The 15,821-nt window shown below is 31.4% G+C and overlaps 1 protein-coding gene across 9 annotated transcripts in view; it reads right to left on the bottom strand.

The window, feature by feature from the left end:
* Positions 1-15,821, bottom strand: part of GRIK2 (glutamate ionotropic receptor kainate type subunit 2) — a 703,634-nt gene that overhangs the window by 267,151 nt on the left and 420,662 nt on the right. For all 9 annotated transcript variants that reach the window (XR_012095020.1, XM_038000566.2, XM_038000567.2 and 6 more), the window contains 2 exons: positions 13,562-13,705; positions 10,861-10,968 (listed from right to left, as the gene is read on the bottom strand). Coding sequence is in view for 8 of the 9 variants with exons in the window: in XM_038000566.2 (XP_037856494.1) it covers positions 10,861-10,968; positions 13,562-13,705 (252 nt within the window). In the remaining variant the exon portion in view is untranslated. The remainder of the gene's footprint in view (positions 1-10,860; positions 10,969-13,561; positions 13,706-15,821) is intronic.

Genomic DNA, 15,821 nt, shown 5'->3' with positions numbered 1-15,821 from the left:
TGTATATATGCAGATATATGCATGTATCTATATATACAGTACATTTATGTATATGTATACATAGCATTTATGTATATGTTATATACGGATGTGTATACCATATATATATGAATTTTTTGCAAAATATGTTACCTAAAGACTGAGTAGAGAAATAATAGTTCTCTTCTTAAATTGTCAGAAATATAATGCATTTCTCCATTTTCTGAACATAGACTTTGTTGCATCTCGTAGTTCTCAATTATTTGTGTCCTCGTGTCTTCTATAGAAGGCGTACTCTTTCCCTTACCTTATGCATGTACCTTAATCACTGTTTCAAAATATAGATAAAACAGTTCCTCCTCTGTGCAGCAATAGATGATCTTTTATTATGCTTCCACACAGAGCAACTTAGGTATGCTTTTACTTACTATAGTAAGTATCACATTATATTTTAACTGTTTACTTACCTCTGTCTAGTAAAAATTAAATTCCCTGTGGATGGAGACTGGCATACTCATCTTTTTACCCCAAGGCCTTTGAATATAGGACATCCTACGGGCTTTATATGTGAGATCTCCGAATGTATTGGTTACATAAATATAACCAGTAAATGTTTTATTTATTGAACATAAATAATCATATTTATTGAACAGAAATAAATGTTTTATTTTTGTCATCTCAGAAATGCCACTTATGTATTGTTTTGAATCCAAATTATATTTCATTTTTATTGACCCTGCAGTGTTAGACTCTAAGTGCCTTGACAAAACGAAACATTTCATCAGTCTTTAAATTATATAATAAATATCCAATGAATATTTATTGAATAAATAAATAGAGTAAGTGAGTGAATTACTCCATGATAAAAACTTTCAGACTTTTTTGGTTGACATTCCAATATCATTCATTCATTTGGCAAATGTTGAACATACATTATGTGTCTATTCTTTTATAATTACGTATTTTGTTTTCCATATTTCATTATTCTTTTTTTGAGTTATTCTTAATGTTTTGTTTAAGATCTATCTCAATATCATATTTAGTATTTGAAATATTATGCCACATACCTTTACTATGCATTTCAATTTTTCCAAATTATATTTTATAAGTATTTTAAATAAATATTGTACACTATAGGTTTTGTTTTTCAGGAATGTATAAATTCTTCATGTAATTTTGTTTTATAAGTATATATTTTTTTTGGTTTCTCTGTATTTTTTTTCTAGGTAGAAAAAGAACAGTTTTCACAATAATTTTTAAATTATTTATCTAATTAATTAGTTGATCCTTTATTGTTTATTTATTTTGTTGACAGTTTTCTCAGTACAAATTTTGTTTTGTAACTCATATTACTACTTTAAATCCAAAAAATGTTTCTATTTCCTCTATTGGGCTATATAATTGTTAACCTCTGAAATTAGCATCTTATCATTTCTTCTAAAGATGTATGTTAGCTCTGTTTTATGTATGCCGAATCAATGTGACATGTTTCTTATTTTCTATGAAATTTACAGTAATAATCTGTTTGATATGTATACAAGAAAGTTTTTTAAGTAGGAATAAAAATAAACATTCCCAGTTAGTTTTTAAAATACTAGTTCCAAATAAAGTTAAACTTATTTTAAAGTGAGAAATAATTTAAATTCTCCACTAAAAAATACCTGATACAAATCTACCAAAATTCTCTTTATACTATCTTACTGGCATTGACTAACAAAATATTCACTGGATGTTGGTAGATGGAAAAAGAATCAATATAATTTTCCATTAGACAAAAATGTAAAAAAGAAAAAAGAGTTATTTGATTGTACATTGTTTTGACTTAATGTCAGGAGAATGTGTTAACCTTGAATAAAGAATATAAGCCATAATTCTCCAAAGAGAGCCTGTGTGATGATAATGAGAAACCACACTGTACATGTGTTTCTAACAGTCTTAGCACAATGCGGACTCTCCATCTCAGAATACGTTTGCTTAATGAAATTTCTTTCCAGTAAAGAGTTGCCCCCAACCATGTGACCCACAAAGTATAGTTTTCCTTGATGTATATTGACTATTTCTCTTAGAAAAAAAAATGGCACCCCAATAGTACTGTTTGAGGCAATTGAGAAATAGAAAGCATAAGGAAGAGATTTATATTAAATGCTGATTTACATATGAAAGATGAATATTTTCTGCAATTGACTGAATATACATTAGTGGACTGTTTATTTCTCTATTAATTCATATACCTATTATTTCTGAAAACCCAGGTTGCTCAATCCAATACAATGTATGAATTTTGGGTACAGAGATTTTTTCAACAGAGTAGTTTTATCACTATTAGTGGGAAATTAGAGACTTTTGTTTTGCTTACTTCACCCCTTCAAATGCTAAATAGTTAAATTAAAAGTAGAGTTAGTTAGTTGCATTACTGTCTAATAACCCTTGACATCAAAGTTTAATAATGGTTTACTTCCATTGAACTATGTGTTGAAAAGAGAGCACTTAAACATTGGCACCTGAGCTCTGGAAAACAAAAAGAAATATTTTAAAGCAAAGACTATGTGCTTCCTGCCAGCTAGAATTTAGAGTCCAGAGCAATTGTCTGGGAATTGGCTGACCTTCAGATATAAGTTAATTGGCCTATAAGGATAGGACAAAGAACACTTTAGTAATCAGTATCCTGAAACTCTCAACTAGTGTGCATAGGATCTGAGATTTTACCATTTGAGAACTACAGTGGTAATATGAGTATAATAAATCAATAAGTATATAATCATCTCATGGAAAGGAATTAATAATCTAAACACTGATTTTTCTCATTTAGGATTTTTATTTTAGTTTAGGGCAATTTAACGCTAAGTACAATTAAAGAGTTAACAGACAGGTGGTGATTTCGATTTTTTAAATAATGTTTGAACCAATGAATTAAATGTTCCTAAATATGAAAATACAATAACATTTAGTTAAAAGCCGTTTTTTCCACAGATAAAAATGTAGTTCAGATTTGATTTGATTTGAAATCAAATCAATCAATTACAACATTATATATATATCATAATTGTAATCTGTTTATATATATGTTAATTCGAATTTAGTGGTTAAAAGAAAAAAAGTCAATATTTAATATTCATTGGTGGGCCAAAACAAGACATTTTGGTAACCAAAACAATAAATTCTGTGACCTCAAATAAGGCAATCTAATTGATTTCTAAACATAAACATCATCCATAAATAGTTTTCTGAAATATGTTACCGTCCTGAAAGTGTAAAATTACCAAGTAAAATGATAACTATACACACTGACACACAAAAATGTCGGCACAGTTCTGAGACACGGCTTATAATGAATTCTATATAAGAGTTGGACAAATTAAATGGCTAACATCTCCAAAGAAAGGCAATAGGCTTGGATCCTGTCCAGGAAGTATTTTTGTTTTTGAGAAGCAAACATCACTTTTTGACTTATTTAAAGATTACTAGTTAACACCACCATTAGCATTGCTTACAAGAAGGCAAGATAAATCTCAGTTCCTGGACAAGTTGGGGGTCATTGTTGCCATGGGGACTGAGTATATGTACCAAATGCCACCAAAGAGAGGAAGATAAAAACTGCCATGCATCCGGTATCTAGAAATCTATAATCAGTATAGCTCTCACCTATCTAAGGTAGATTTTCAGATTTAGATAAGTTTTGAAGATTGTAAATTCCATTCAGACACCTTCTTCATAGCAAGTTTAATGAGGGCAGGATTCAACAAGTAAAAGAAAGGTCAATAGTAAAGACTTCTGTAGAAATAACCACTTTTCCTTCAAAATACATATTTTACAAAAAATATTCAAAAAGCACTTTGAAACATGTTTTAATCCTAGAACACATATGCCTGTAAACTCTGGCAGGCAGGGTTTCACTACCAATTCTTATCCTCCTCATATATTATCAAGACAGTTGAGTTTTAGCAAAAAGCCTATGGTTTACTGATACTAGTCTCTATACTGCTAGGTGCAAGCAGTAAATATTTAAGAAGTGTAAGTGTTAAAAGTTAAAATGAAGCTTCACATGAAAGTGAAATATGACAAATGTATACCTTTTAGAGATGTGCAAATATGAAATATATTGCTTTATATTATTTATAAATACTATTTAGACATGTACATATTATTTTTATATTTATATTATTAACTATAGAAATTGACACATATTTCATTAAATGTCTTTTTGTATTTCTTTAAGATTTCCCCAAAGGATGCACAAATTAGAAGCTGATTTATTACAAACCTATGCTGAGGCAAACACATTGTGATTATTTTTTATAGTCCCAAATGCTTCAAGGTCCCTCAGCACTATTTCTGTCCAAAGAAATTTATCAGTTTTATCTTTTCTATTTTTCAAAGTTAATATAATATTAATGCATAAAGCCAATTTTAATAATGGCTTATTAGAGCCTATCTGCTGAGGAGATAACAAATTCTATTCTCCAATGTCTATTTTCATTTAAATATCACACAGGAGAATATCAACAAAATAATCAGAATGGCAAACTTTGATGCTAGAAAAAGGATAAGAGAAGTACACAAGAATAATATTAATTTACATCTGTACTCAGAAACAAATATTCTGTAGTAAAATAAAAATTATTTTGAATAACCAAGAAAGTGTAACAGTAAAAGGTCGATTTTTTCTCCTGTAAAACACATGAAGTACTCTGTGGTTACATAGGAGAGTTTATAAGAAAATTCAATCATGAGTTAAGATTCAGGGATTTTATTATTGCATTACAGTTTCCTATTGGAAATTCTTTTCTAAATTTAAGTGGTTGTTTTCCCAAAAATGGCTTCTAGGTAGCTCATCTTGCAATGAAATTCCACTATTTTATATAATGTCATCAATTCAGTCTAAACGCATTTTGTGTGGAACCCTTCCAACTCTGTTTGCTGTAAATGGCATCCTTTTGAAGTTATAGTCTAAGAGTATTTCTGTAACATCTTATGCCATCAGTTTTGTGTTTTCTTCCCTCTGAAGCTGGTCTTTCCCAAGCGCATAGCTAAGCTTCAGGTGACTGAACAATAAGGATAAACCATTTCCAACAATAAGTTACATCCTGGTTACATATTCTAAACAACAAAAACAAAACAAAACAAAAATTTATTGTTGGTGATGATGTTTTTGTATTTCCTCACAAGTAAATTTTTCCTGATTCTTTTGATGTTTGCTATTCTTCTCCCTCCAAATTACTTCAGTAATTCCACTCACAGACTGAATACACAAATAGACAATGACCAAACCATGTGTGATGACAAAGTTTGACCCAGAAGCTGTGGAGTGAGCATCTCAGGAAGCCAAACACAATCTCAGCCAACAATCTACCCAAAACAATCAGGATTCATCCTATTACTTCCAGTTTTCCAATTTTTTGCCACCCTCCAAATCAGGATCAGCCGGAGAAAGTCAAATATGCCCCCCAAACCCATTATCCAGGTGCCTTGCTTAGTTAGACCAAATCCAGTTTCCTCATGCCAGCAATCTCCAATCACAGCACAGCTGAGGTCTTCATTTCTTTCCACTATAAAACTTTTCCACTCCCCTGCTTGCCTTTGAACCCCAGTTTAATGCAAGTGATGATGGCTGCCTCCCTTCCTGCAGTAAGTTCTGAATAGTAACTTCTGCTTGTTCTCATTTGGGTGGGCTTTTTTTTTATTTCCATACTATTAACTCATAAGGACAAAAAAGGAATATTTATAAATAGAATATTTATTATTACTGTTTAATGTAATACTGGAAGGCCTATCTAAGGAAGTAATATTCAAGATGATACCACCAGGATGAGTAAGAGTTCTACAGGCAAAGGCACCAGGAATGGATATTCCTGGCTGGGAAAACTATATTACTCTATGCCAAAGTGTTAAGAAAACTTTGTTTTCTTGAGGAAACAAAACAAAACAAAAAACCCTCTGTAGGTAGGGCATAAGAAAAACTGGAGTTTTTAATTGCGCTATGAATGGGGCCAGGTTTGACACTGAAGCAATGTGGATCCTTACAATTTCAGACTTCAGAGTGACGTTCTGCAATCTAAAATCCTTTACCCACTTGAAACATTGACCCATGACCCCAACCCACTGACCCCTTGACTATTGTCTTTCCTTGTTCTCATGTTGGAGGTACAGAGCAAAGCTAGGAAAAGCAACAAACTGTGCTATAGGAAAATAACTCTGCATCAGACACTAGAGTAAGCGTTCTATGTGAAGTATCTCATAATTTCCATAAAGATCCTTTATTCATCCAGCAGTCAACAAATATTTCTTAAGTACATACTTTGTCCTCAAGACAAGGGATACTTTGCAAAGCCTTAATATATAATAGTGGAAAAGGGAGCATATATTTTCCGTCTAGTAGGTCTTGCACTCTGGCTAGGGAGATAGCCCTTTTATAAAGTTTACATGAATAAATAATTGCGGACTTTGATAGAGTCAGAAATGAAAAAGGGCAGAGCAATAGGAGAAATTTAAACTTGATTAGAGACTTAGAGGAGGCCTATCCAAGGCAGTAATATTCAAGATGATACCACCAGGATGAGTAAAAGTTCTCCAGGCAAAGGCACTGGGAATGGATATTCCTGGCTGGGAAAACTGTTTCTACTACTCTATGCCAAAGTGATAAGAAAACTTTGTTTTCTTGAGGAAACGAAAAAAAAAAAAAAAAAAAAAAAAAAAAACCCTCTGTAGGTAGGGCATAAGAAAATATCTGAGAACATGATGAGAGGTCACTGGTGCTTTGGACTTTATTCAAAATACAATCGGAACCTATGAAGGCATTTAAACAGAGGGATGACATGGTTCAATTTTCTTTTAAAAATATCTGTCTGGCTGCTGTGGTTTACGGAATGGACTATAAGAGAGTTGAACAGAGAGCCTTGTGGGAATTCCAGTGTAGCTGTACAGTTGAAAGGTACCACCCTTATGATTCAGCAATGGATGTGGTGAGAGATGAATGGATTCTAAACATATTTTGAAGGTAGAATACACTATACGATCTTTGAACTGGCCAGAAGAATTCAAGCTTGGAAAATCATTTATTCTGTTTTCCTTTTCCTGTTCTTAAGTGCTCAATATCAGCCTCTCATAAGCAAAAGTATTGCCTGAGCTAAACAAAGTCTGTAGTAGCACCTACTGTTTTTTCCCCTTCTTGCCCTCCTCTCCTCCATTGAAGGCACTGCCATGGTCTCCGAGAGTTTGTTTGGACAGAAGCAACTGGCTGTATATACAGTAATGGTGATCTTTTTGGGACCACAGTGAATTGGGCTGGGTTCCAATTAAGGCTTCTGCTACAATAGAGTAGAAAGAATTCATTTGATCTATGGACACTATCTAAGTAAAAAGGATGCCCATCTCCACTCCAGGCTCAGACACTTGAGCATGGCCCACCTTTTCCCATTCATTAGAAGTATACTCATTTCTTCCTGGTTTATCTGTTCCACAGTTGTAAAAAACAGAAATATGGACTTCCTTCCTGTTAACTGTTTTAATCCTAAAGTTCATGTTTCTGAACATTATGTAAAATCTATCATGTCAGTGACATAAAAACAAAATAACCTACTTTTCAGCACTTATTACTTCCAAGTCTTATAATTTTATACATCTGATGAGTCTATTTATCATTGGCAGGTTTCTCTACTAGATTATAACCTTCTTGAGGGCATAAGACAGACATTCTTCCATATTTGTTAGAGGATTAATCTACTAAATGAAGTGGTCTAAGATGACCAAGACAGAATGAGAATGAAAAAAAGGCAATGGGCATGAGAAGAGGGATAAAGCTAGCACATTACATGTTTTCCTTCTTCATTTTTCTCTCTCAGTCATGATAGAATATAATTGTTAACTTTAACGATTAAAATTTCTAGCCTCAATATATTTCAAGATGTTACTTCTGGGTTCTTTTAGAGGCCATAGTATTCTTACTTCAGACTGTCCAAGAGGGCAGCCCTTTGCACTCCACTTTTTTTTTTTTTAAGATGAGAAATTTGACACAGACAAGTTAGGTGGCAGGATGAAGTTCACACACTTAGTTTTGATGGAATTGGAACTGAAAATCAAGCCTCTTGGATAACCATCTATTGACCCTTCTAAACTGTGAATTCTATCAAGGTAGGGATGCTGTCTTTTCCATCAATGAGTTGGTAACTGTACTTTCCAGGGGGAAAAAAATCAAGTCAATAACGCTCAGTCTTCATGAGGCAGATAACTGCTATTGTCTCATGATTCATAAGACCCCATGTTTTAGAGAGATTAATAAATTTGTCCATAAAAAGTAAAGGGCAGAGTGAGAATTTGAGCCCAAATCTCTCTGAATCTAGACCTTGAGCTCTTAACCATTCTATTAAATTTAAAATTAGGACCTTTTGCTACTTAGCAGCACTTTGTTCCTTCTAAGTCAAAATCAAGTCTGTCAAAATGGAATTTTCAATTTTTCTTAAGAACTGACTAAACTTTACCTCTGTCCTTTAGCTGATGAGTTCATGTACAAATTTTCAAGGATATTGAAAACATTTCATGTGAACTTTTTGTTCCCTTTCTCTTTAACTTACCTCCACCCATCCTCAGTACCTTATCTGTCTTTTCAGGGGAAGGTTTATGCCAATTCCTTTCTACTAGTAATTATCCTACTTGGTAATTCATTTTCCAATCTTTGAGTTATGCTTTTATCCCTGGTATCCCCCCTTTTCCTACCTGGCTCCTCCATTTCTCCTTAAAAACATAGTCCAAATGCTTTACTTGTCTTTGAACTAACAGCATTGTTGATGGTTCAGTTAATGCCTTCTATCACAAACTGTTTACTCATTTCCACTTCCTGTTAGAATGGTTTTACATCCATGTCCTCATACTCAAATTATTGTAAACTATATTATCTTCCCAAGTAACCCATAGCCTTCAGGACTATTCTTTCTTTAAACTCGCACTGTATTCTAATATCCTGCAAATATCCTGAACATGGTATTTATGTTATGACTAAAATCTAGCATTTTAGCTTTATCTCCCTCTTCCACTGTGTGTATGTGTATGTGTATAATGATAAAATCAAATGCTATGTTTGTGTTTCCTCATGCTGTTACTTCCTTCTAAAATGACTGAATGTCTAACAATCAATAATTCAACATATTTAAAAGCTAATTCTAAGTACTCAATTGACTATGACTCTTGATTATACTTTTTATCAGAAATTATATTTGTATTGGACTTTTGAAAGCTTGAAACATATAGCTTTCGATTGTATTCATTTACAAATATGTATTACCTTATCACTGTACATGAAAAGCCCCTTGAGGATAAGTACTGCACATAATTAATTCAGCAAAATGAATTTTCAGATTTTAGAAAAGAATACAAAAAATATTTATGAAATTGCAGAGCAACCTGCAAAACTCATACTGGTTTACCTCATTTATCAGTGTGATAAATCATCATAGGTACTTGATAATCATTATATTCAGGCGTATCTATAAGCCACAATGGAGCACAGAGAAAACTTTGTAATGTTTTATTTATTTTGAATTCAAGACAGGAAGGTATCTATGGTAATATGAAGAGCATTGCCATTTTTATGCAGATGTACTGAAATGTCAGCAATGGTCCAAGTTCCTCCTAGTGATTTGGATATTTCATAAATAAATAAATAAATAAGGTAATAACATCTCCAGTAAATAATAAGATAAACTCCTTAAGAGCTTACTGAACTCCACCATTATCAACTCCAGTCTTGGACACAGACTAATTTTCTCATCTTAAGAGTGAGATAGTTAGGAAGGGACTGTCTCATGAATACTTGGGTTCCAGTTTATTATAAAATATTCCTGACTTTGCATGGTCTTGACAAAGTGTACAGTTTGAAATCCTCAATGGCAGGAGGTAACAGTTATATCAATTTGAATCATCAGTTGGTCATAATGTACTTAAATTGTCTTGGGGACGTTATCAAAAATGTAGTTTTACTCTCTCCTGGATGATTTGAATCAGCATTCAAATGTGCTGTTATCGTGCAGGCTAAAAAAGCCCTTCTTAGGTCTCAGCTTTTCTCTTCAGTTTCTATCTAGAAATAAAGCTCCATGTTTCATTGCTAGGTAAACTATAAGATAGCTCACTATCTTCAAAGCAATATTATCTCAGTCACATACAATTTTTCTCAAGTTCTTATTTTAATAAGATCTAATAAGATTTAATAATATCTAGATAATATCTAAAAAGATTTAATAAGATTTAATATCTTGTCAATTATCAATGAATCTAACAGAAAAATATCTAAATATATACATTATGTATTTAAGAAAATTCACACTAAAATATTCATTAAGTATGCACTACCCAAATTCTTTGGGTGCTTTACCACAATCCCTAGCAATAGAATCAAGTAAGATAGATCCAGTGTAGTGTGCTACATTTACATATATGCCCTATTTACTGTGCATACATTAATTCAAATATTTCACTTAAATATGACTCAAACAATGGAAACACTTTTATATTTAATTTTTTAATAGCCTGCTCCAAGTTGGAAAGTCTATGTAACCACAAGTGATTATAAACTGCACGTATAAAGACCCATATTAAACCAAATATTCTCTAATTGCTATATTAAACCTTAAGACTAATTAACATTATATGCATTTCAAAGATTATATGCATCAGAAAACCTTTAGTTAGAAAATAAAATATAAAATTGACTTAAGATACCCTTTATCCTTGAATCCTAATTGTCAATTATTATGTTCAATATAATGAATTAAATATTTATTTTGAGTTACTAAAGTTAAATGTCAATAAAATATGACTACAGCAGAGAATATTTCTGTCTTCTCTGAGATATGTTTCATTTAGTAATTACAGCAAATAAGCTGACTGAAATACCTTTTCTAGACCTTCTTCCTTGAGACTGATCACATCCAAATCAAAATCTGTTCGCAAGCCATTGGTTTTGTTGAAAGTTATTCTGCCTGTGAGGCCTTCCCAATGTGCCTATGGGAATAGAAAAAAAAAAGATAATAAATAAATGAAGAAAGATGGAATAAATATTTTTTCATAAAAGTAGGAACCTTATATTCATTATTTTTCATAGCTGACATTGCTAGAGATTTTTAAAATATTTTAATTTTCCTCTGAAATTTGAAAAATGTTTTTCTACATAAATTATCTTAGTTTCAGTAGAAAATATATTAGAAATTTTTCATGTTATAAAATGCATTTTCCAGTTATAATTTTCTGTCTATGAGAGACTGTATTATTATGTTGTAAGTAGTATACCTCTTTTAGTAAAGTAAGAAGAATTTAGTTACTTTTTATGGTGTATGAGACATTAAAGATCTCACTGGCAAATACAGATAGAACTACTGTTATAAAATCCCACTACCAAATTCATAATAATATGAAAAGAAACTTATTACAATAAGAGAAACCAAATCCAGGAAAAGCTATGTTATACTAACTCAATTATATACATTCCCCATAGAATAATTAACTTAATCCTTTACTTTCCCCTAAGTAAGAGCAGGGGAAATGTATTTTAATTACTTCATATCAAGATATACGTCATGTAGAAGGAGATGGGAATATAATAATCTAGCTATATAATATGTTTAACCCTAAAAGGTGAGTAAATACCTGGACTTTTTTAATGTAAAAATTTTCCCATTCTGTTGGTTATAGAACCACAATTAGATGTTTTCCATTGTTTGTAATTTGGAAATAGCTTAGGAAAAAGTAGTTAAATACAGAAATTTTAAATTATAAAATGTATACTCACAACTAAAATGTTTAAAATAATATAAACAAGACCCCAAAGAAGTAAATATCAGTAGATTAAGAGTAATATTTCAATAAGGATTTGAAATTAATATTACTGAATTTCTTAGGCTCCATATGATATTTGGATACTTATGTGCAGGATTCTCAAATAGTTTTCAGCTAACAAGTTACAAATGAAATAGAAAAATTATAATATATATTCATAAACATACTGCAACATGTCTTTGCTATAGTTAAACATGTGTTCACTGGTTTACAATAAGGAAGAAAAAAATATTTCTAGCCTAATGTCTTCCAAAGAAAAAATTTCAAGTGACTAACAAAAATAGATAATAATATAAAAGTAAACAAAAAGATCAAGAAGTACAGGAATAGAAGTGTAAAACAGTAGAACAAATCTGGGGTAAAGAGAGCATAAAGAAACGTATACCAGGTGAAATTGCACAAATAATTTAATCACAAATTCACTTCTGAACTGCCTAGCAACCAAAACAAAGAAGAAAATATGATAAAAACACAATATACAGGGTCTATAATTTAAGACATACCAGCTGCTCAGGAGAAAGCTTTTCCTGGCACTGAGACCTGAGAGAAATTTCTCCTGTTGGTCCTCATAAGGGGGACACTGTGTGATTTAGTGGATAAGATTCTCAATTACACCCTACAATAAATACAATGGGGAATGTCATACAACTGCTTCTTTTCGGGCTGCTTGACACATGTCATGATTTCAATAATCTAGTGCTGAGTTCAGAAAAATCAATTCTTCATCTCACCAGACCTGTGGACTATGTCTACTGCTCACTAAGGCTCAGTTTTAAACCAGAAGTAAATGTTAGAATATGGGCAACTAATAAACTGCATATTCTTCAGAAACTATTATAAATTCATCTACCTGAGAGCTTGATAAGAATTAGACAAAGAAAATTCATGGATATTCAGAGATACTTAATTATGATCCTATTTGCACTTTTATTTTCATGATGAATAATTTATTACAAGATGAACTGATGATTTATTTTAAGCCATTAATAAAAAATCTCATATGGTAATAATACCTGTGATATCTCATTGCAAAGATTAAGGCTCGGTTAAACTTTCATATATGAAAAGTATTCTAAGCTAACAAAGGACTTTCTCTTATGACAGGAAAAATATATATGTATATGTATTTGTATACATATGCACGTATATTTGTGGGTACATATGATCTTCAAAATGTTTCTTTTTCTCACTATGAATATGCTTGATCTGTAACAGACATAATTAGAAATGATATGTGGTAATAAGAATGGTTGCATTATATAATATGGAGTAAATTTTGCACTTTGATTAATTCATATATTCTATTTTTGTTAACCGTTAATATAATTTAAATAACTAGATATATTTAGGAACAATTAATCTAAATAACTCTACTTGAAGCCTCACAAATTAGGTATAATTTTACTGTAGTGCAAATGACATTTATGTTAAAAATGCATTTTATATTTTGTTGCCTAAAATATAAGTATTCTTTTATTAATCTATATCTCTACATAAAGGAAAAGTAATAAATATAAAGATTCAGAAAGGTAAAGGTTAACCCTCACAGATACTTTGACAGATATTTTGTTTCTAATGGGATTCCCCCCACCTTTCACTTGGTATTATTTAGTAAAAATGTTAATTTTGCTTATTTGGAGTAAGAGAGAAAATTTAAATTAAACATAAAGTAAAAGGTCACTTGCTAGAAAAACCACAATAATCTCACTTCATTCAGCTTGACAACAAAAGAGACAAGGCAGATGTTCTTCTCCTGACATACCTCTTTAATTAGACTCATAAAGCGGGTCCCGAAGCGCCAGGGTTTATGTCGATTACACTGCAAGGAACTGACTGTCATCTGGGGAAACTGTTGGACGGCCACAGACACCACATGCACAGCATCATACATTAGAGCAGCATCAGTCTGAAAAGCAAGGCAAAGGGAAATGTATAGTCAATATAACTTGTAGAACCTGCAGTAGATGGTTTGCAAGGAGGGAGAGGGAAGAGGTAAGGGAAATATATATACTGTTTTTCTTTGTATAAAGAAGAAAACATTATCTCTAACATGCTCTCGTTCTCTTAAACAAGTCATTATGATCAAATTACTACATCAGCTCCATAAGAAAATTTGACCTACCCTCCTTTTCCTGAAATAACCCAATTACATATAGTCCTAGTATTGCTGTTGACGTAGGAAATGTATGAAGACAGGCTTTATTTCCTTTTAGTGACTCTCTCTGCTTCTTACTCTGTCTCACTATACACACACACACACACACAGACACACAATGAGTACATTGCTAACATTTTTAACGGTCACATAAATTACATATTGTATATAAAATTAAGTAAACAGTTTCCCTCTATAGGAAGAAACAAAGATTTTAAGGGAGATTTACTTAAAACCTTAAATTCTTTCATTGTTTTAATCTTTTAGCTTTAAAAAGATATAAACCCTGATCTTTTTCTTCAACTCAAATTTTCAAAAGTTTCAATCTCAGAAACGATGGTAGTTTTGAATCTCAATAGCTGTATTACTTGCTTTTCAAGAAGCTAAGCTTAATCTCTTGTACTGTTTCCTTTCCCCAAGATTTCCATATGAATAAAAGTTCATTTGGCTTCTCAAGCAAAACGAATATGAATTCTACTGTGTTTGCACCTGCTCAAATGACCAACAACTTTGGAGGTTGACGATACAAAAATAAAATGTTTATAAGTCATAACAAAACAGAGGCTCAGTGATTGTCAAGTGCTGTGTTAAATGGACCCTCACATTGTGTTTGACAGATCGATGCCAGGCTTACTACCTAGAGAAGACAGCCACACTGACAGTACTCCTAGCAATGAACTTTGGCCATCTGCTTGGCATGCTTTAGAATAAAAGCATATATTTCCTCTTCTCATTCACACAATTAGTGAGCTGTGAAATGAATTCCAAAATGAATAGGAACCCTGTAGATTACAGCATTTGCCACAATACAAAATGAGTATACACAGTAGCTTTCAAACAAATGGATCCTAAGGAGCTATATCACATAAAATGGAAGATGGCTAAAGAGCACAATGCAATAAGAGAACATAATAATATTATTTTATCGTTCATAAATCTCTGGGGAAAATAACTCAGATTCCTAACCTTCATTTTATAAATTTGACTGACTATTTTAACATACCCTAAAGGATGCGTAGTGAAAACTAGTACTGGAGTTCATAGAGGCATATATCCTGAGCCTGAAGATTTGACTGATATTTGTCTTTGACCCGAGATAACATTCAGAGGACATATTACATGTATTACACAGGTGGTCACAAAAATTATCACCAGAATTGGGAAGATACAGTTTGAGTGTTTAAAATATATCACTGTTAACAGAAAGGGTAATTTTGCAGCATAAAACATAAGAGAGCCTTAAAAATATTTATGTTTATTTTAACCCAGTAATTCCTCTTTCTAGAATTAACATTAAGAAAATCAGAGATAAGAACAAAGGCAACATATCCATTGAGATTTTTTAGAAAAACAGGAGAGTGGAAATCTACTGAATGACCAAAATAGGGAAATTTCTAAATAAATTCACAATATTTTCTTATATAAGCACTAAAAAATCAGTTTTGAAAAATACTTAACTAGAAGGAAATTAAATACATCTTAAATGGTGTTGCGTTAAATTAGATTTAGATTATGCAGAACTGTATTTCCAGCATAAACCATTATATATAGCAATGTATAAATAATGGCTTTATATATAATATACATAATGGTTTTATATATAATACATAATGGTTTTATATATAAATAATGGTTTCATATATTATATATAATATATATGTAACATACTATACATATTATATATAGTATGTAATATATAATATAATATATAAAACCATTATAATATATAAGCATTATTTTATACATAATATATAAACTATTATATAATATATACATTAAAAAGCATATATATAATGGTTCATGCTGGAAATACAGCATAAAGATATATTTGCTTTATAAATATTATATATATATTTATAAATAATAT

The sequence above is a fragment of the Chlorocebus sabaeus genome, chromosome 13 (genome assembly GCF_047675955.1).
Source record: "Chlorocebus sabaeus isolate Y175 chromosome 13, mChlSab1.0.hap1, whole genome shotgun sequence".
In the NCBI taxonomy this organism is placed as follows: domain Eukaryota; kingdom Metazoa; phylum Chordata; class Mammalia; order Primates; family Cercopithecidae; genus Chlorocebus; species Chlorocebus sabaeus.
This window is presented reverse-complemented; position numbering and strand designations above follow the sequence as displayed.